Raw genomic sequence first — 21,865 nt, forward strand, 5'->3', positions numbered from 1 at the left:
AAGAAAATGGGCCAGTGTGTTATAAATGCACAGGTTGATTTTAGGTCCCAGTCTGTTCCTGTACAGACTGGTACAGTGTCACTAGGGCTGAATGTAACAGTATAACTTTAGACCGTCCCTCGCCCATACCCGGGCGCGAACCAGGGACCCTCTGCACACATCAACAACAGTCACCCACGAAGCGTCGTTACCCATCGCTCCACAAAAGCCGCGGCCCTTGCAGAGCAAGGGGAACTACTACTTCAAGGGCTCAGAGTGACGTCACCGATTGAAACGCTATTTAGCGCGCACCGCTAACTAAGCTAGCCGTTTCACAACCGTTACATAAGGATGAACTATAGATTTACATACAGTGCTTTCAGAAAGTATTCATACCCCTTGACCTATTCCACATTTTGTTGTGTTACACCGTGAATTTTTCTCACCCATCTACACAATATACCCCCATGTTTTTAGACTTTTTTATACACTTGTCACCAATATAGGCTATCTCGAGGCGTGCGCTATCAATCCCCACCTGTCTGGTAAATAGCGATGTAGTGGCGCGTCAAAACAGAAGGTGGTAGCAGGTTACATACCTTGTCAAGCTCATCGTGTAGCTCTGAAAGAGTTGGCCGTATCAACTTATCTCCAAGAGGCGCTTCTGTTTGTCGGTAGAAATCGATGTTTGGGACAGCATCAATTGTGTTATGGCCAAATGTTCGCATATAATACGTATTTGAGTGGGTATCTGAAATGTTAGTATGACCGCTTGCGGACGAACGATGGCTGCCCGTGCTCCTGACAGTGTCACCATTCTGAGCCACATCAGATGCATCCGTCCCTATTCCACCTGAATCAAGAAATTTGACTACGCTAAATCTCCCTTTGGACTCCTCTCCACCTGCCGACCCCTTACTACCAGTCGTACCCGTAGTTCCATCAGTCCCTCCCGACGTGCGCTCTCCAGATGTGACGGGTCCTAACTCCGTTACCTCTGTCACCTGAAACCTGCTTTGACCTGAACCCGCTGTCTTGAGAGCTGGTTTCTGACCTGAAGGTGATGACATGTCCACTGAGTAGTTATCACTGTATAATCAGATGTATTGCAGAAAATTGTTTTGAAAAGGACCATTTAAATTCATTCCTTCAGCAAGGTATGCATCAGTACTCAAGCCAAAGCTGCGCCCTGAGCATCTATCTACCCGATCCACTCTCTCCTGTTCTGGATCCCAACAGTGATGCCTCGAGTGTGGGTCGAATGTTCTGAGAAATTAGCAACTCTGAGTACGTCACTCGCCAACACAAGGTCTAGAGGTCGCAGGGCAGCGTCAAGGAGCAAACATGCAAATTTGTCCATGCGCTTTTTGTGTGCGCTTTTCATCCGCAGACAACCCACTAAGATTATTAGCTTTGAATGTATGTGGAATTAATATTTTATTGTCATGTATAGTTGTTCATTCACAGAACTCTAAAGTCAGGCAACTATTTCACTAGTGATTTCAATAGAAAACAAGTGCTACATTGTAAACCTTACTATAACTCCCTAACCCATTAAATACATTGAGTCATGCCTACTCAAACATCTCCAACTGTCTGTAAAAACCAAATCATATAAGTGGTACTCACTCAGATAAAACATGTTAGCACTTAGTTTTTTTGTGAGGAATGTTAACAAATATAAGGTCATTGAGTAACTATAACTTTATTTATCTTTGTTCTGCTAATCTAAAATTAACACTTTTGCAAGTTAGGATTATTTAATAGTTTAATGTCAATTTAACATTTATTCAATTATTATTATAATTATTATTATATTGTTTTACATCTTCATAATTATAAGTAAAGTATTAGTTAGACACATTGATATTTGAGTAAAACACACTTGATTTATTTTTGTTGCGCTGATAAGCAAATTATGAATACTTAATAATTTTATGTTCTTGCAACAACTTCCCTCGTTTTAATAGAGGACTGTGGATAATTACATTTTTTGGACTTTGATACTTTTACTCAATGTTGTATGCATGTTTGAAGAAAGATAACTATATTTCTAAAATAGTATTTAACAGTTTGTTGCGCTATGAGGTGTAATGGATCATGATGAACAGATATCAAAACCGTTGGGCAAATTGACGTTCAATAATGAGACAGACAAGCCATTCCCACTATCCTACTATTGCAGGATCCTACAATGCTTACAGCTCTACCTTTAATTACTGCTTGAGGAGTGAGCACTGTGCTCATCAATGCCTGCAAGGTGGGTTAAAATTACAAATTGTCAAATACATAAAACAATGTTAAACATTAAGACACGGCCACTGAAAAATACTAATCACAAATGCTTACTTGACTTCTTCACAAATTTACAATACTTGAAAAAAATGAGCAATGAAGGTTAATAATTTAAGTAGAAGGGACCCTAAATGTGTATGTTTTAGACAACAAATATTAATGTTCAAGTAACTTCAATCATTATAATTCAGAATACATAATGAAAATTAGTGTACAAAAGTTCATTAAACAAAAAAGTGATGTAATTACAACTTAAAAAAAGATAACCATAAGGAATATTTTGAGTCGAGTTGCTCGATTGGTTCTAGGCAATCGCTTTCCACAAACATTTTTAGTTAGCAGAACTAATGTGTAGACAGATATGCATAGTATTTATTTTATTTATGTAGAATTATTGAGTTAAATAAAAAGTTTATAGTTCATGACCTCCGTTCAATAATTATGAGTTATACTCAATAAAAACAAAGGTATCTTACAAGCCCCACACTCTCAAATACTCATGCATTCATATTCAGACCCTAGTCCATGGAACACAATGTTGTCAGTACTGCAACCACATTAGCATAGTGAACAACAACAGTCTTTCACTGTCTGGTACTTGATGATTGTGAATAGAAAAGCTCTCCATACAATGATTCTATAAAACAAAAGTAAGGACTCTTTTTTTTATTTAGCCAACTGAAAAATAAAGTAAGGGGGAAGATGACTGTGTAGGCTAATAATATTGTAATAACAATGCAAGTCGATCATTGCAGGTAAATTGATTGAAAATCCGCCATCATGTTTCTGAAACAAACAAAGAGGGCAGTGTCCATTTAAGAATTGTATTAATGTTTCAATATTTTAACAATTCAGTATTATAATGTTTCAATCAATTGCTTGTAAAAATAGCTTTGAGTTGTCCTCAATTTACTTTTACTTACTAAAATAAATGATCTGTTTCTGAAGCTGAACTCTGGACATTATATCCCTTTGCATCATACATCAATTTAGAAGAAAAACAATTAAGTGAAAAGTGATGCCTCTTAGCAAGTGTGTCTGTCCATCGAGTCCACAATGGCACAGTACCAGTATTTGTCTATACTAGATACCACCATGTCCAACCCTCTGAGTGAACAATGTGGCAGCTCAGACAATTTCAATCATGGTCAGAAGTGTAGAAATGCTTTGTGGAAGCGACCCCAGAAGTATCATCATGACAATTTAGGTTGCTGTCTGTAGTCCTGAAATTCACAATACATGTTTTTGAGGTGAGAAGGACTGCTTTGCAGGACTGCATGGTTGGTTAAGTAGTGACAATAGATCTCCTACTGTGACCAACAAAGTGGTTGCTTACTGCCACCTAATGGATGAACATGTACAAGACTGACGGAACCCAAGCAGTCTGACAGGATACTCTTATAAGGGTTGGTATTCACGATAAGGATCTGTATAATTACTTTTAGACACATATTCATTTCTGCAACCACAAAGAGCTCATTACATAAGAGTAAACTATTTCAAGCTGTAAGATGTTTAAAGAAAAGAACATCGGGGAATGCCATTTCCTTACATATTTATTGAGGGAATATCTGACTCCATTCCAAGCGTTCCCCTGTTCTCTTAGGGATGCTGGTACAGTTGGCGAGCTATGACCACTGAACTGTTGTACCTGGAAAAGTGAAAAGTGAAAAATGTTTTGAGCCTCAAGGCCTGTCTGTGTTGCACTGAATGCAGAGGGTTCTAATACCCCACCTCTGTCCTGGCCATGACACAGATGCACGCAGCCCTTGAAACACAGGCTTTCCTCCTGTGGCCCATGAGGAAACTCAGCCAGTGCCTCATTCTGCTCAGCGAGGGATAAACAATATATAGAATAACTTCATTTTCCCCAGAGGAAACTGTTTACCGTATACTCCTGTCTGCTACGCACATATCCATAAAAAATATATATTTAAAGAAAAAATACATCCTACTCAATATTTTTAAAGATAAGAGTTAAATAATGACTTGGCAACACTTAATTATATGCTCTGTGAGAATAACGTCAGGAAGTCCGATACTAAGTTTAACATGTATTTTAATGTAATATTTTAGGTTACAAAAAAATAATATATACATTTACAAATTGTGACATTTGAACTTCTTACCTTTCACAATGTATGGAATTTCAATAAAGAACTATGTGTTTTTTATTATGGAGAGGAGATGCCTCTCGAAATGATGGCCTCAGCCTAAGCGAGAGTCTCTGGTTCTTCACATCTTGATTCCATTGCATTACATAGAGTTTAGGGATCATTGGATGTTTACTGGAGAACTCTGGGGCATGAGAAAATAAATCCATTAGAAAAATATATAATAACATTGTTATGAGAATGCCTCGCACAGCAAATTTCTCATTATCACACATTTAGTTTTGTACTGAGAGTGCTCTACTTTTGAAAACTTTAAATAATGGTGATGTTTGAGCTTATGGGTTTATAATATATTTGATTGTAAACTCAGCAAAAAAATAAACATCCTCTCACTGTGAACTGCGTTTATTTTCAGCAAACTTAACGTGTAAATATTTGTATGAACATAACAAGATTCAACAAATGAGACAAACTGAACAAGTTCCACAGACATGTGACGAACAGAAATGGAATAATGTGTCCCTGAACAAAGGGGGGGTTAAAATCAAAAGTAACAGTCAGTTTCTGGTGTGGTCACCAGCTGCATTAAGTACTGCAGTGCATCTCCTCCTCATGGACTGCTCCAGATTTGCCAGTTCTTGCTGTGAGATGTTACCCCACTCTTCCACCAAGGCACCTGCAAGTTCCCAGACATTTCTGGGGGGAATGACCCTAGCCCTCACCCTCCGATCCAACAGGTCCCAGATGTGCTCAATAGGATTGAGATCCGGGCTCTTCGCTGGCCATGGCAGACCACTGACATTCCTGTCTTGCAGGAAATCACGCACAGAACAAGCAGAATGGTTGGTGGCATTGTCATGCTGGAGGATCATGTCAGGATGAGCATGCAGGAAGGGTATCACATGAGGGAGGAGGATGTCTTCCCTGTAATGACAACAAGCTCAGTCCGAGGATGCTGTGACACACCGCCCCAGACCATAACGGACCCTCCACCTCCAAATCGATCCTGTTCCAGAGTACAGGCCTCGGCGTAACGCTCATTCCTTCAACGATAAACGTGAATCCAACCATCACCCCTGGTGAGACAAAACCGAGACTCATCAGAGAAGAGCACTTTTTGCCAGTCCTGTCTGATCCAGTGACAGGTGGTTTGTGCCCACAGGCGACATTGTTGCCGGTGATGTCTGGTGAGGACCTGCCTTATAACAGGCCTACAAGCCCTCAGTCCAGCCTCTCTAAGCTTATTGCGAACAGTCTGAGCACTGATTGTGCATTCCTTGTGTAACTCGGGCAGTTGTGGTTGCCTTCCTGTACCTGTCCCGCAGGTGTGATGTTTGGATGTACCGATCCTGTGAAGGTGTTGTTACATGTGGTCTGCCACTGCGAGGATGATCAGCTGTCCGTCGCGTCTCCCTGTAGCGCTGTCTTAGGCATCTCACAGTATGGACATTGCAATTTATTGCCCTGGCCACATCTGCCGTCCTCATGCCTCCTTGCAGCATGCCTAAGGCACATTCACGCAGATGAGCAGGGACCCTGAGCATCTTTCTTTTGGTGTTTTTCAGTGTCAGTAGAAAGGCCTCTTTAGTGTCCTAAGTTTTCATAACTGTGACCTTAATTGCTTACCGTCTGTAAGCTGTTCCACAGGTGCATGTTCATTAATTGTTTATGGTTCATTGAACAAGCATGGGAAATGTGTGATATGCACACCTCTTGGAGGGAATGCAACACTCTGCTACACTCAACTGTGGAGTGAAAGAGGTATGTGACTGCAGGTGCGGGTAAGGATGACAGAGGCAGAATATATCACCGTTTACAGGGAATTTATTTTCTTAACATGGTAATTTGGGGAAAGTAAAAGTTAAAGAGCCCCCTCTCCTTCCCACAATTTACCTAACTAGCACAATTATCAAAATACAGGGGATGGTCCAACCAGGTCTTACCTAGTGTGCATAGACATAGTACATACTATGGCTATATGTATGCCCGCAGGCCTCTTGCCTAAACACTGCCAAGGTGCCTTCCCCTTCCCCCCTGGGAACAAATGAAGCAGAATGATCCAAACTTAATGTGGACAATTTCACTAATCAAAAACACAGTCCTAGGGCATAAACAAATGTCAGCTGGACCGGCTACAAAATACTTTACAAAAATATACAGACCAACAACAAAACACAGGACATACCAAGAAGCTCTCTCTGAGCAACAACTAATACAGGACATACCCAGACGCTTTATCTGAAGAACAAACAATACAGGACATACCCAGAAGCACTCTCCCCTAACAAAGGAACACTGGCTTATATCCAGCTGCAGAAGGAGTTTGTAATTGCCAACAGCTGTATCCCTAACGAGAGGGCGGGATCAGACCTCCAATCGCCGATGGGTCCGGCCAATCAGCTGCTTCGAATCCAGGAAGCCATTTCCTGAAATACACATACATATACACAAACAAACCCAAAGCAGAAACTGGGAATGTAAACACAGTGTTTGAACCCTTAACAATGAAGATCTGTGAAGTTATTTTGGGATTTTTACTAATTATCTTTGAAAGACAGGGTCCTGAAAAGGGATGTTTCTTCTTTTGCTGAGTTTACATGTCTCAAGACATCTCAAGACACATTTTAAAGACATGTCTTGAGACACAGCCTGTCTCAAGACACTCAATGCCATGTTTTGAGACATTTTATGTGTGTCTTCAAGACATGTCTCAAGACACTAATGTGAAATAATGCTATGTCTTGAGACATTTACTGTATGTCTTCAAGACATGCAATGTAATGTGAAATTAAGGCTATGTCAGACATGCTGTTTAATAATTTATTTCACAGTATTTAACTGGGAGTGGCTCCTAATCTGGGACAGAACCTTTAGTTATTTTAATTTTTTCTTGCAGTAATTTTTCTCATGCTGAAACTGGATTAGATACATAGTTAAATGCCATGGTTATTCGCAATGTTACAAAGCAGAAAACAACAACCATAACATCAATAGCCACTACAATGTTAAAACATGATTTTGTCATGAGTTCAGTACCATTTGCTTGATTTTGTGTACCCGTGACTATTGTGTAGCATGTTAGCGATGCTAATCAGAAAGCCTAGCCTAGCAAGCTCTAGAGACCAATGGAAACTAATGTAAATCTGCTGGCTAACGTTACTAGCTAGATGATCAGTGGTGAAAGTGAAGACCCTCTGAGATTCAAGGCTCTAAGTGTAAAAATACTGTTTGATGAGCAAGCTAAGTTAGCTAGCAATGTTCACCAGTTACCAAAGAGAATGCTAGCTAGCTTTGCATGCATGGCAGTGTTGTCAAAGATGGTAAAGTTAGACCGTCTCATGTGTTGTGTCAACTAACTACATTACAACCAGGACGGACTGTTTTATGGGACTCAAAAACGCAGGCACATACACAGATGCAGCTCTCATGCAATGCAATGATCTTTTATTAGCTGTAGTTAATAACAGTACACATACATTCACATAGGTTTGAGGGAGTGTTGTAAAGTAACTAGCTAGACAATTAGCTAGATGTGTTAACATTAGCTAGATGTGTCATCATCCCCATTATAATAACGAATGATTTGAGATAAAAATGTGATGCAAATGTTGATGCTTTGGGGAAAATCAAACATACAACTCAGCCTGGTCTCATAGACTAGACGTAGCATAGTAAACATAAATCTGGGACACTCAAATGTGTATGTGTTACTTTTGGTATGGTTGCATAAGTCAGGAGGTTACTTAAGACCAATAATTAAAGGAGGGTGTTTGGTTGGGGTAGATGGATGGATCGGTGGGCATATAACACAAACGTCTATAAACCACATTAGCATTTTAGCTAATTTGCAACTACTTAGGCCTTCTACCTATAAGCTACTTTGTAACTACTTAGCATGTATGCTAACCCATCCCCTAACCCTTTAACACAACTCCTAACCCTAACCCTAACCTTAGCCCTTTACCCCTAACCCATTAGCCACCTAGCTAACATTAGTGTTTGCCACAACAAATTGGAATTCGTAACATATGATATCTTTAGCAAATTCATACCATGTTGTGCAAATTGGAATTCGGAACGTATCATAGGAATTGTATTTCCTAACATATCACACAAAATGCATGATGGACATCCACAAATTAATACATACTGTACCATATGAAACGTAACATATCATACTAATTGGAGTGTCCTGGATTTACTTTTACTATTTTACATCTACCTGTGAGTCCAGGTTGTACGACCACTATTTGTCAATTAACCTAGCTCTTGTGCTCATGTGAACTCTCCAGCCTGCCAGCACAAACAAATGCGAACCCCTGTGCGCTTCTGCAGGGAAAAAAACATTATAAAAGGGATTGCCCCATTAACCCTTATTTTCCTATATGAACAATGTGACACTTCAGGACATGCTGGATTTTGTAAAATGATCAAAAAGAGCATAATGTGCAGGTGTAGGCTTAACACTAGGTCAAAAGCTGCAACAAGTCAAAGGTGCACTAAAAGTAATTGAACCCAGAAATAAAGTATGCAGAAATTGATTTCGCCTCCATCCATGGAAGACGGAAATCCTGTCAAAGCAAGGGCTGATTCCAAGGTTTTACTGCTAACCTACAAAGCATTACATGGACTTGCTCCTACCTATCTCTCTGATTTGGCCCTGCCGTATATACCTACACGTACGCTACGGTCACAAGACGCACGCCTCCTAATTGTCCCTAGAATTTCTAAGCAAACAGCTGGAGGCAGGGTTGAGTCACTAATGTGATCATCCTGTCTGGGTTGCCCCCCCTTGGGTTGTGCCGTGGCGGAGATCTTTGTGGGCTATACTCAGCCTTGTCTCAGGATGGTAAGTTGGTGGTTGAAGATATCCCTCTAGTGGTGTGGGGGCTGTGCTTTGGCAAAGTGGGTGGGGTTATATCCTTCCTGTTTGGCCCTGTCCGGGGGTGTCCTCGGATGGGGCCACAGTGTCTCCTGACCCCTCCTGTCTCAGCCTCCAGTATTTATGCTGCAGTAGTTTATGTGTCGGGGGGCTGGGGTCAGTTTGTTATATCTGGAGTACTTCTCCTGTCCTATTCGGTGTCCTGTGTGAATTTAAGTGTGCTCTCTCTAATTCTCTCTTTCTCTCTTTCTTTCTCTCTCTCTCTCGGAGGACCTGAGCCCTTGGACCATGCCTCAAGACTACCTGACATGATGACTCCTTGCTGTCCCCAGTCCACCCGGCCGTGCTGCTGCTCCAGTTTCAACTGTTCTGCCTTATTATTATTGGACCATGCTGGTCATTTATGAACATTTGAACATCTTGGCCATGTTCTGTTATAATCTCCACCCGGCACAGCCAGAAGAGGACTGGCCACCCCACATAGCCTGGTTCCTCTCTAGGTTTCTTCCTAGGTTTTGGCCTTTCTAGGGAGTTTTTCCTAGCCACCGTGCTTCTACACCTGCATTGCTTGCTGTTTGGGGTTTTAGGCTGGGTTTCTGTACAGCACTTTGAAATATCAGCTGATGTACGAAGGGCTGTATAAATAAATTTGATTTGATTTGAAATCTACTTCAGAATAGAATTGTTCTCGGCCCGACACAAAGTAGGTAACCAAAGAACCTCTAGGCCTTAATCTTGTTATTGCCACATGTATGGCTTTATGGATGTTTTCCCTCTGGGTGTGGTCTTGAGCCAAACGGGATCCTCAAAACAGACAGAAATGTTATCCAGAAATTACCTAATTGGACAGAAAGGGGCATACCCCAACACCCATGAGCAAAAGCATGTTATACTGTAAGGATTTCTATGGTTTTGTTAGATAGAAATATATTGAGGAATGTTATCTTAAGCTATATGTACAGTATATGAACCAGAGATGTAATATTTCTCTCATTCTCTCATGTCTTTATTTGAGCTGAGTCTTGGTCTCGATACACAGGGTCTGGTCTGGGTGTTGATTGTTCTGGTATTGATTTGGATATGAATCATGCCCAAAAACATTCAAGCCCAAATTTGACAAATTCCATACTGTACATGATAGCTCCTGATGTTTACTCTAGTCAACTAGACATGTTTTTCTACTTGCTGTATGTTCAAAAAGGTTGCCCAATTACTATCAAATGCAGGGTAAAGGATGGACAGAAATGTTTTCTTAAGTCTATGAACCTGTCACACAACCATGACAGTAGTGAGGTGAGTTGTAGGTTATGAATAGAGCGTATTGTGTTGCTCTTTCAGTCTGATAACAACATTGTTTGGATGATTCATGTTACACAGAATTAGGTTCCCTGTCATTTAAAATCTTTCTCAGATGACCAAAAACTGTTATGCTTGTGTATCCCGTACCAGTATTTTATTATGTAATGACTGAACTTAAAATGCAAATGTTTTTATGCTCCCAGAAACACAAGCCCCCCCCCCAAAAGCAGCTCACCTCAGAGGAGAAGCAGGAGGCCATCACCATCCTTAATATTCATGGCAGCAAAAAGCTTTTGCAGAAACGGATATTCAACGACACCTGGAAAATGTTAATATTCAAAGATCTTCACTATCTTCAGGGAAAAGCCAAACCATCAAATAACGCATCCACCCTGATAGAGGAAATGAAAAAACTTTCAGGTAAGTACAGTTATCTCTTTTGTCCCTTGAGAATTGTTGCTGTAATTCACAGATCACACTAAGATGATACTAAATGTAAATGTTTAAATATTGTTGGGTTCTGAGAATATGAAATGTTACTAAGGAATGCTAAAGTTGAGGGTCTACACCAGAAGTTAAGGGTTATAGGAGGAAGGTATATAGTGGGTGCAACTAAGCATGGAATGTGTTGAGTGCAGGGAAGCGATTACATGTGGCAGGCATTGATAAGGGGAGAAGGGTGGAGATTTTAGAAACTAACAAATGTCACTGAGGGAGAGAGGGTAATGTATAACGTTTACATTATGTCAGGGTATGTTATTGTTAGACATCAGGGATCCTCTGGGAGGAGAAGAGACACAGTCTGGTATCAATAACCATGACAGCCTTGCGTTGGGGAGGAGTGAGCACTTTGGGGTAGAGGTCAGGCTAGATGAAGTGAGGAAGAACAGATATCACTAAAGTTCTGTCTAGCAACAGGAATGCATTGACTGTTTGGTTGTGGAGGAGGAGACTCAGTCTAGGAGAAAGAGTTAGATATCAGTGCTTGTGTGTTTTTTTCCCCCTTCTGAATTACAGCTGTAACGACCCTTTTGGAAGAATTAAACTTGGTTAACTTCTCTAGGGTAGGGGGCAGCATTTGGAATTTTGGATGAAAAGCGTGCCCATATTAAACTGCCTTCTACTCAAGCCCAGAAGATAGGATATGCATATAATTGGTAGATTTAGATAGAAAACACTCTAAAGTTTCCAAAACTGTTAAAATAGTGTCTGTGAGTATAACAGAACTGATTTGGCAGGCGAAAACCTGAGACAAATCCATTCAGGAAGTAGGATTTTTGTTGTTGTTGTAGTATTCTATTCAATGCCATTACAGTATCCATTGACTTAGGACTCAAATTGCAGTTCCTATGCCTTCCACTAGATGTCAACAGTCTTTAGAAATTGTTTCAGGCTTGTATTCTGAAAAAAGAGGGAGTAAGAGCAGTCAGAATGAGTGGACCCTGCCGTGTCACAGAGCTTTTTCATGTGCACGACCGAGAGAGTGCCTTTCTTTTTGACCTTTTAATTGACGACGTTATTGTCCGGTTGAAATATTATCGATTATTTAAGCTAAAAACAACCTGAGGATTGAATATAAACATTGTTTGACATGTTTGTATGAACGTTACGGATACAATTAGGATTTTTTGTCTGCCTGTTGTGACTGCGTTTGAGCCTGTGGATTACTGAAGAAAACGGGCAAACAAAACTGAGGTTTTTGGTTATAAAGAGAGACTTTATGAACAAAAGGAACATTTATTGAATAAATGAATGTCTTCTGAGTGCAACCATATGAAGATTATCAAAGGTAAGTAATTCATTTTATCTCTATTTCTGACTTCTACTTGGCTGGTTACTGTTTGTCATGATTTGTCTGCTGGGCTATTGTCTGCTGGGCTATTGTCTGCTGGGCTCAAATAATCGTAAGGTATGCTTTCGCCGTAAAGCATTTTAAAAATCTGACACCGTGGTTGGATTCACAAGAAGTTCATCTTTAAACCTATGTAAAATAGTTGTATATTTTCTGAATTTCTATAGTGAGTATTTCTGTACTTGAATTTGGCGCTCTGCAATCTCACTGGATGTTGGCCAGGTGGGACGCGTCCCACATATCCTAGAGAGGTTAAGCTTCTCTAATGTCCATGAGTTATTTACTCTGAAAAATTAGAACATAGCAGATGGCGCTGCGAGCAGGGTTCATCACAATTTGTAGCCAAACCAAAGAGTCCATGTCAGTGGAGCAGAGCTGGCAACAAACAAGGTAGGCAAGTTCCTATATCTTTTTCCACTCATTTTGACATCTTGGGGAGATGAGAATCTAGGCTGAACAAATTATGAGCTGGAGACCTGGAGAGCCTGAGTTTAATTCGGTAGACCCGTTGTGTAACGACCGGGTGTAGGTTTGTGGTATATGCTAGTACCATAAAGTTTAGAGTAAGTTCCGAGCAGGATAGATCCTGTGGAGGGTAAGTCTCATAGCTTTAAAGAGAGTAAGTCCTGAGCAGAATAGATCTGTGGGGGGTTAATCTTATAAGTCCCGAGCAGGATAGTTCCTCTGGAGGGTAAAATTTCAAGAGTAAGTCCCGAGCAGAATAGATCTGTGGAGGGTAAGTCTCATAAGTCCCGAGCTACTAGATAGTTCCTCTGGAGGGTAGAATCTTATAGATAAAGTCCCGAGCAGAAAGCCTGTGGAGGGTAAAATCTCATAGAGAGAGGGGAAGTCCTGAACAGGGTAGTCCTGTGGAGGGTAAAAACATAGTGTAAAGGTATATTGGCCAGACCTGTAAGAAAGGTGCAAGCCCAGTCACGGTGGCCGTGAGAGCGCAGGGTGTGAGTGTGTGTGTGAAAGAGAGGTTAGTTTTAGGTCCTGTTGCGGTGGTGAACTATGGCAGATTATGTGGAAATAGGAAGATAAGTGTGAATAATTTTGGTGATATGTGTTATCAATAATAAGGATAATGGAGGAAATACTGGACAAAGCCATTAAGTCATCTGTATTCTCCAGTAATAAATTTGCAGACACTATGGTATCGGTTCTAATACAAGGTATTAAGTGCCGTGACCAATCAATTATTATCCGGGGAAGTGTGTAGCGCTATCTTAGAAAATAGTTAATAAAAGGTGTGTATTATAGACGGGAGTGTGAAGAAATCCAGAACACCGTCAGGGGGAGGTTAGGGAATAATAACTATTGATATGGCAACAAACGGCTCCGATTCTCCCTGTAGAACGGAGCAAGAGGATTTTAACCCTTTCATATGTGAGTTCCAAATATCTCTAACGGTCTACCCAGCGTGAGTTTTGTGATGTTAAAACGTTCTCTCCATTCCAGAATGAGAGTGTTATGCAACAATACAGGTAATCCTCGTTGCCCTCAAACCAAGGCACGCAGTCTGTTTTTATTTATTTGCTGTTTTCAACTTGTCAATTTCAAATGATTTTCTAAGTTTTTTATAAGAACAGTTTGAATTGAGGTGTGTTCCGCCTCATTCATTCACATAAAAGTAGTCATTTTTATTGTTTTTGCATGTTGTGTTATGTAATTTCTACTGTAGCATAATATTTTTGTCTATATTTCTTATAACCGCGGACACGTGAGGTAACGTTACTCATTTCATAACCTTTATGGTGTTATACTCATTTCATAACCTTTATGGTGTTATACTCAATGCTTAGATAGCTAGCTACATTCTTCTATTCGCTCTGGAAAACAATGCTAATTGCGTCAGAGAAGTATTGGCATGTGTTGTATTATGAACAAACCTGGCCTTATGACTGCCAAATGGAGCAGCTGTCTAAGGCACAGCATCTCAATGCTAGAGGCGTCACTACAGACACCCAGGTTCAAATCCAGACTTTTTTTCTATCAAAGTAAGTGCCTTATTACGTTATAATAGTTTCTGTATATTGTGTTATACTGTTTCTACTGTAGCTCACTGTGTGTATGGAGCATAATACACTGCTCAAAAAAATAAAGGGAACACTAAAATAACACATCCTAGATCTGAATGAATGAAATATTCTTATTAAATACTTTTTTCTTTACATAGTTGAATGTGCTGACAACAAAATCACACAAAAATGATCAATGGAAATCAAATTGATCAACCCATGGAGGTCTGGATTTGGAGTCACACTCAAAATTAAAGTGGAAAACCACACTACAGGCTGATCCAACATTGATGTAATGTCCTTAAAACAAGTCAAAATGAGGCTCAGTAGTGTGTGTGGCCTCCACGTGCCTGTATGAACTCCCTACAACGCCTGGGCATGCTCCTGATGAGGTGGCGGATGGACTCCTGAGGGATCTCCTCCCAGACCTGGACTAAAGCATCCGCCAATTCCTGGACAGTCTGTGGTGCAACGTGGCATTGGTGGTTGGAGCGAGACATGATGTCCTAGATGTGCTCAATTGGATTCAGGTCTGGGGAACGGGCGGGCCAGTCCATAGCATCAATGCCTTCCTCTTGCAGGAACTGCTGACACACTCCAGCCACATGAGGTCTAGCATTGTCTTGCATTAGGAGGAACCCAGGGCCAACCGCACCAGCATATGGTCTCACAAGGGGTCTGAGGATCTCATCTCGGTCCCTAATGGCAGTCAGTCTACCTCTGGCGAGCACATGGAGGGCTGTGCGGCCCCCCAAAGAAATGCCACCCCACACCATGACTGACCCACCGCCAAACCGGTCATGCTGGAGGATGTTGCAGGCAGCAGAACGTTCTCCACGGCGTCTCCAGACTGTCACGTCTGTCACATGTGAGTGTGAACCTGTCAGTGTGAACCTGCTTTCATCTGTGAAGAGCACAGGGCGCCAGTGGCGAATTTGCCAATCTTGGTGTTCTCTGGCAAATGAAAAACGTCCTGCACGGTGTTGGGCTGTAAGCACAACCCCCACCTGTGGACGTCGGGCCCTCATACCATCCTCATGGAGTCTGTTTCTGAACGTTTGAGCAGACACATGCACATTTGTGGCCTGCTGGAGGTCATTTTGCAGGGCTCTGGCAGTGCTCCTCCTGCTCCTGCTTGCACAAAGGCGGAGGTAGCGGTCCTGCTGCTGGGTTGTTGCCCTCCTACGGCCTCCTCCACGTCTCCTGATGTACTGGCCTGTCTTCTGGTTGCGCCTCCATGCTCTGGACACTACGCTGACAGACACAGCAAACCTTCTTGCCACAGCTCGCATTGATGTTCCATCCTGGATGAGCTGCACTACCTGAGCCACTTGTGTGGGTTGTAGACTCCGTCTCATGCTACCACTAGAGTGAAAGCACCGCCAGCATTCAAAAGTGGCCAAAACTTCAGCCAGGAAGCATTGGAACTGAGAAGTGGTCTGTGGTCACCACCTGCAGAACCACTCCTTTATTGAGGCTGTCTTGCTAATTGCCTATAATTTCCACCTGTTGTCTATTCCATTTGCACAACAGCATGTGAAATTTATTGTCAATCAGTGTTGCTTCCTAAGTGGACAGTTTGATTTCACAGAAGTGTGATTGACTTGGAGTTACATTGTGTTGTTTAAGTGTTCCCTCTATTTTTTTGAGCAGTGTATATTTGTGTATATTCTTTATAACTGCGGACACGCGAGGTAACGTTAATAATTTCATAACCTTTATGGTGTTATATTCAATCGTGCTTATGTAGCTAGCTACATTCTTCTATTAGCTCTGTAAAACAACGCTAATTGTGTCAGAGAAATATATATTGTTGTATTTTGAAGCTACCCTGGAAAAATATATTCTCATACAACTTGGTCTTTTTCTGAGTGAATTCCACAATGCTGTTTATCATGTCCACCTTATCCACTGCCCCCATTTTGAGGTTATAGTCAAACGCAGTCTGGTTTGATTTCTCTCTCCCGTCAGGTGGACCACCTTTGTCAGGACCTGGTTATGAACTTGGGTTTCTGGTGTGAGAAACAGTCACTTAGTAAACTGGCCACTAATAGTCGGCCGAACACAGAAGATGAGGCAGACACATCAGTACTAGAGACAGTGATTTAATAAAGAAAAAAGGAAAAGATCTTCAGGCAAAAATATAAATCCACAATGTCAAAAGTAATTCCAAGAGAAAAAATGTATATCCTCCAAGACACAAGGAAAATCCACAAAGTGGTAAGAACAGCAGGGAAAAAACAAACCTCAAAAGAATAATAAAAAATAAACAAGAACAAAACCAGAGTACCTCAAGAAAATCCAACAAGAGAAACAAAAGTTCACAGCATGGCTGGGGCTGGGTGCGAACATATACAAACACAGAGCAAAGAACTAAGGAACACTAAGGGTTTAAATACATTCAAGGGAAATGAGGCACAGGTGCAACTAAAAACTAGAACAAGGGAAAAACAAAAGGGTCAAAAAGCACAATGAGGGCATCTAGTGACCAAAACCTGAACAATCCTGGCCAAATCCTGACAACCTTCTCTGTGGCCAACATGGTTGCAGTATGGACAGTGGAGAGAACATGGATGTCTCGCTTGTCATGCCACTTTACTGCCAGCTGTTGACATTTCTTTTTTTGTATAATGGGTCATTTAAGATGCTAATAGCATTGTTGATGAAATGCAGTCATCGCAGCAGAACTAGGGAGCAGTCTTGGGAACAGAGGGTGGCAAAGAAGGGAGTTGCAAACATAGGATCTGTGCTCCAGTATTCTCTTAGGGAGTTCTTCTTTACTATCCCCATGAGAAGGACTGTCACCAGGAAGGTATACATTTCACTAATTGTGGTTGTCCCAGCCACTCCTGGCTCTCTCTTCTCCTGTAGCTCCAAGGCATAGCGATTGGTCTTTGCTACGTCTCCCACCAGCTCCTCTGTCAGAAACAACTTGAAGCACTCTGCCTCAGATGGAAATGGCGAGGGGCGTTGCACTCCAGACTGTGACTCATCAAAGCAAACAGCAGGGCCAGGAGGAGTGAAATGGCTAGCAGCCTTCCAGCTACAACAGAACTCCTGTACTTCATCCACTGTCGGTCTGCCTCCATCACCACCAGCATCTTCAAAGGGAACTGGGACTTTGTCAGTGGACAAGGGGTCCTCAGATTCAGGGTTCTCAATTGCTGGGGGCAGCTCCTCACTGTCACTGTCAGAATCTGATTCCTGACTTTCAGACTCATTGTCAGAATTTTTAAAAATCTCCAGGATTTCCGCATTTGTGAGTTGTCTCCTTTTGAAAGGCATTGTTAATGCTACAGCTTAGCTCACTAGCAACATACATAAACAACAACACTGAATGGCTCAGCGTGGGAGTGAAAGGTTAAGTGATTGACTGCCTGCATGCGCCATTTGAATCAATAAATCACTATCAGAATTTTTTTGTGTGGTAATTTATATATTTACTGTTTTATTCACATGCTTTTCAAGTACCGATGATAAATCATGCATTCCGATTCTTCCATAGATTGTAATGGGCCTATATTATGTGTGTAAAATACTTTTTTGAAGATTGTACTGATTATGATGAGCTAAGCTAATTCTAGCTATGTGTGAAGCCATGTATGTTGACATACAATGCATTCTGGGTTTCACGTAATCGTCTGTCAGACCAAAGATGCTATAACAAAATGAGGTGAGGTAGGGTTCACACATTTTTTGAGAACTTCAGGAAGTGAATGGTGGGATGTGAACGATGGTAGACGACACACCCCTTCAAAATACATACTATAAACTCATCTTGCCTTCTCTTATTATCTTTGGTTTCTGTGCCGGACAAAAGCATGGCGGCGCTCTGAAACTAATCATCGCCGGATTTCTACTGTTTTACTCAATTATTTCGATCAATTGTGAGCTCACCCGTGATTAATTAATTGTGAGCTCACCCGTGATTAATTATAGATAGTAATTTCTATTAGCTAATTCATATTGTAGTTTGTCAGCTGAAAGTTATAAAATATGACCACTTGTGTTGTGTCAATCTTTCCTCAGTTAGTGCTAGGACAAATGTAGCCTACATTTTTCCAGTTTTGATGATCGTGTTATGCTATGGATACTTGTGGGAATATCTGAACATTGTATCCAAAATAAACTGCTCACATTCTGGACATAACTTTGTAAGGACTGTGTTTGTGTAAATAGTTTCTGAAAAAAATGTGGCCAGCTCAAATGCTGATTGTTGCATAATTTGAAGCTGGCCTTTCTAAATAAGTGTTCTAATCACACGGGTGTGATCTGTACGCTTCAGGGACCATTGTAGAATGATCACACACATGTGAAAGGGTTAATATAGCCATTCATGGAGGCGCTAAAAGAAGCGCACCAGCATTCTACCAATTCGGCTCGATTATGGGAAAAAATGAGCAAACTGGATACAATTGGGCAAACTTCCCTGCTGACGGCGAATTCAAATCAAATAAAGAATTCAGGTAGGCAATTATGACTTGGCACAATGACATAAAACCAGAATAAAAAGCTCAATATACCAGCGTTTTGATGTCAGCAGCCTATCAACAAAAAAGGCATCACGATAAACCCGGAATGAGGGTGGAGGGGTCATGAGGAATTAGTATAGGAGTTACCAAACCTAAAATTAAGGTGCGGTGGTTATAGAGAATCATGGGGAAAAGAGACCAGTGAATCGTTAGACTCGGTGGCGAGATAATGTTTCCGTGTCTAAGGGTAGTACATGCTAAATAAGGACAGTGGATTTACAATTAACAGGTTTGGTTTATAATGAATACTTTTGGATTGCTGATTAAAATGTAGGACTGTGAATGCTAACGAAATGTACACTCTTTTCCAAAAGAGGGGGTTTCCTTATTTTTCGTTGCAAGGTCCTCGGAGACTGTGGGGGGAGAGCAGTTAGTGATATTCGGCAGTTTTAGGTATTAACGTATCTGTATTAGGCCATAAACGAGTTCCAGATAAGTGGTGTGTTGGTACTGTGGGATTTATTGGATGGGGTCTTTTCAATTCAGTTAAATTGAGTATACAGAAGGATGGAAATGTTTTGAAAATGTATTTAAATGGTTTCTGAAGGACAGGGAAGAAAAGGGATAGGAAACATTTGACTGGCCTACCCAAACATATAACAAAAACACAAAATACAATGACCAAGGCGTGACAGAACCCCCCCCCCTAAGGTGCGGACTCCCGGACGCACCTCAAAACCATAGGGAGGGTCCGGGTGGGCGTCTGTCCATGGTGGCGGCTCCGGCTCGGGACGTGAACCCCACTCCATTAATGTCCTTGTTCCTCCCCTTCGCGTCCTGGGATAATCCACCCTCTCCGCCGACCATGGCCTAATAGTCCTCACCCAGATCCCCACATAACTGAGGAGCAGCTTGTGACTGAGGGGCACCTCGGGACAGAGGGGCACCTCGGGACAGAGGGGCAGCTCGGGACAGAGGGGCAGCCCGGGACAGAGGGGCAGCCCGGGACAGAGGGGCAGCCCGGGACAGGGGCAGCCCGGGACTGAGGGGAAACCCAGTACTGAGAGGAAACCCAGTACTGAGAGGAAGCCCAGTACTGAGAGGAAGCCCAGTACTGAGATGAAGCTCAGGCAGGTAGTAGGCTCCGGTAAATCCTGGCTGGCTGGCGGAACTGGAAGATTCAGGTTGACAAGCAGATCTGGAAGATTCTGGTTGTCTGGTATATCTGGAAGAGACTGGTTGTCTGGCAGATCTGGAAGAGACTGGTTGTCTGGCCGATCTAGAAGATCATGGCTGACTGGCGGATCTAGCTGCTCTATGCAGACTGACAGCTCTGGCTGCTTCTTACAGACTGACAGCTCTGACTGCTTCATGCAGGCTGACAGCTCTCTGCAGACTGGCAGATCCTGGCTGACTGACACTTCTGGCGGATCCTGGCAGACTGGCGGCGCTGGGCAGACTGGCGACGCTGGACAGACTGGCGACGCTGGGCAGACTGGCGACGCTGGGCAGACTGGAGGCGCTGGGCAGACTGGGAGCACTGGCAGCGCTGGGCAGACTGGCGACGCTGGGCAGACTGACAGCTCTGGCTGCTTCATGCAGACTGACAGCACTTGGCAGACTGACAGATCTCTGCAGACTGGCAGCTCAGGCTGCTCCGAACAGGCAGGAGGCTCCGGCAGCGCAGGAGAGGATACAGGCTCTGGCTGCGCTGAACAGGCGGGAGACTCCAACAGCGTAGGAGGGAAGGAAGGCTCTGGCTGTGTTGAACAGGCGGGAGACTCCGACAGCGTAGAAGGGAAGGAAGGCTCTGGCTGTGTAGAACAGGCGAGGCGCACTGAAGGCCTGGTGCGTGGTGCTGGAACTGGAGCTACAGGATCGAGGACACGCACAGGAAGCCTGGTGCGGGGAGCTGCTACCGGAGGACTGGTGTGTGGAGGTGGCTCTGGATAGACCAGACCGTGCAGGCGCACTGGAGCTCTTGAGCACTGAGCCTGCCCAAGCTTACCTGGCTCGATGCCCACTCTAGCCCGGCCAATAGGAAGGGCTGGTATGTGCTGCACCTGGCTCTGCACCCGCACTGGAAACACCGTGCGCTCCATAGCATAACACGGTGCCTGCCCGGTCTCTCTAGCCCAACGGTGAGCACAGGGAGTTTGCGCAGGTCTCCTACCTGGCATAAACATACTCCCTTCTAGCCACCCCCCAATAATTTTTTTGGGCTGCTTTTCCGGCTTCCAACCTCCTCGTACCTGCGCCTCTCCGCTTTAGCCGCTTCTATTTCCGCTTTAGCCGCTTCTATTTCTTCCTTGGGACGGCGATATTCTCCAGGCTGCGCCCAGGGTCCTTTACCGTCTAATATCCTCTCCCAAGACCAGAAGTCCTTATATTGCTGCTCCTCACAATTAACAGGGAGAGTAGGCTCAGGTCTGACTCCTACCTCAGCCACTCTCTCTCTGCGCTCTCTCTTTACTTTCGGTTTTCGCTCTGCGTCGCTGTGTTTTCCTTTTTGACTCCATTCGTCTGTAGCCCTCTTCGCACTGCTGAAGCGAATCCCAGGCGGGCTCCTGCACTCTCTCTGGGTCGGCCGCCCACCTGTCGATTTCTTCCCACGTCGTATACTCCAAGCCTCTGGTATCCATAACGTCCTCCCTTCGCTGCTCCTGCTGCCTGTTACCACGCCACTCGGTCCGTAACGGCGTTCTTCGTTTGTAGAAAGAGAGTCGGACCGAAATGCAGCGTGGTGGTTACTCATGTTACTTTAATGAAGAAAAACGTGATACATGAAATAACTATACAATACAAAACAACAAACGGAACGTGAACCTTATTACAGCCTATCTTTTTTTTTTTTTTTTTTTATAAAAATAGTTTATTATCTTCAATACCATTCATTCTTTACAACTCATAATTTACATACATACACAAATAAAGGTATTTTAAATAAACTA

At 42.7% G+C, this 21,865-nt stretch overlaps 1 protein-coding gene across 1 annotated transcript in view; it reads right to left on the reverse strand.

Moving 5' to 3' along the window:
• The window catches only part of LOC115112013 (solute carrier family 12 member 2-like), a 42,671-nt gene extending 41,434 nt beyond the window's left edge, over window positions 1-1,237 (reverse strand). Inside the window, exon 1 of the mRNA XM_029638646.2 lies at window positions 579-1,237. Within this exon, the coding sequence (XP_029494506.1) occupies window positions 579-1,049 (471 nt within the window). The 5' untranslated portion in view covers window positions 1,050-1,237. The remainder of the gene's footprint in view (window positions 1-578) is intronic.
• Window positions 1,238-21,865: the final 20,628 nt, after the last annotated feature.

The sequence above is a fragment of the Oncorhynchus nerka genome, linkage group LG27 (assembly GCF_034236695.1).
Source record: "Oncorhynchus nerka isolate Pitt River linkage group LG27, Oner_Uvic_2.0, whole genome shotgun sequence".
In the NCBI taxonomy this organism is placed as follows: Eukaryota; Metazoa; Chordata; class Actinopteri; order Salmoniformes; family Salmonidae; genus Oncorhynchus; species Oncorhynchus nerka.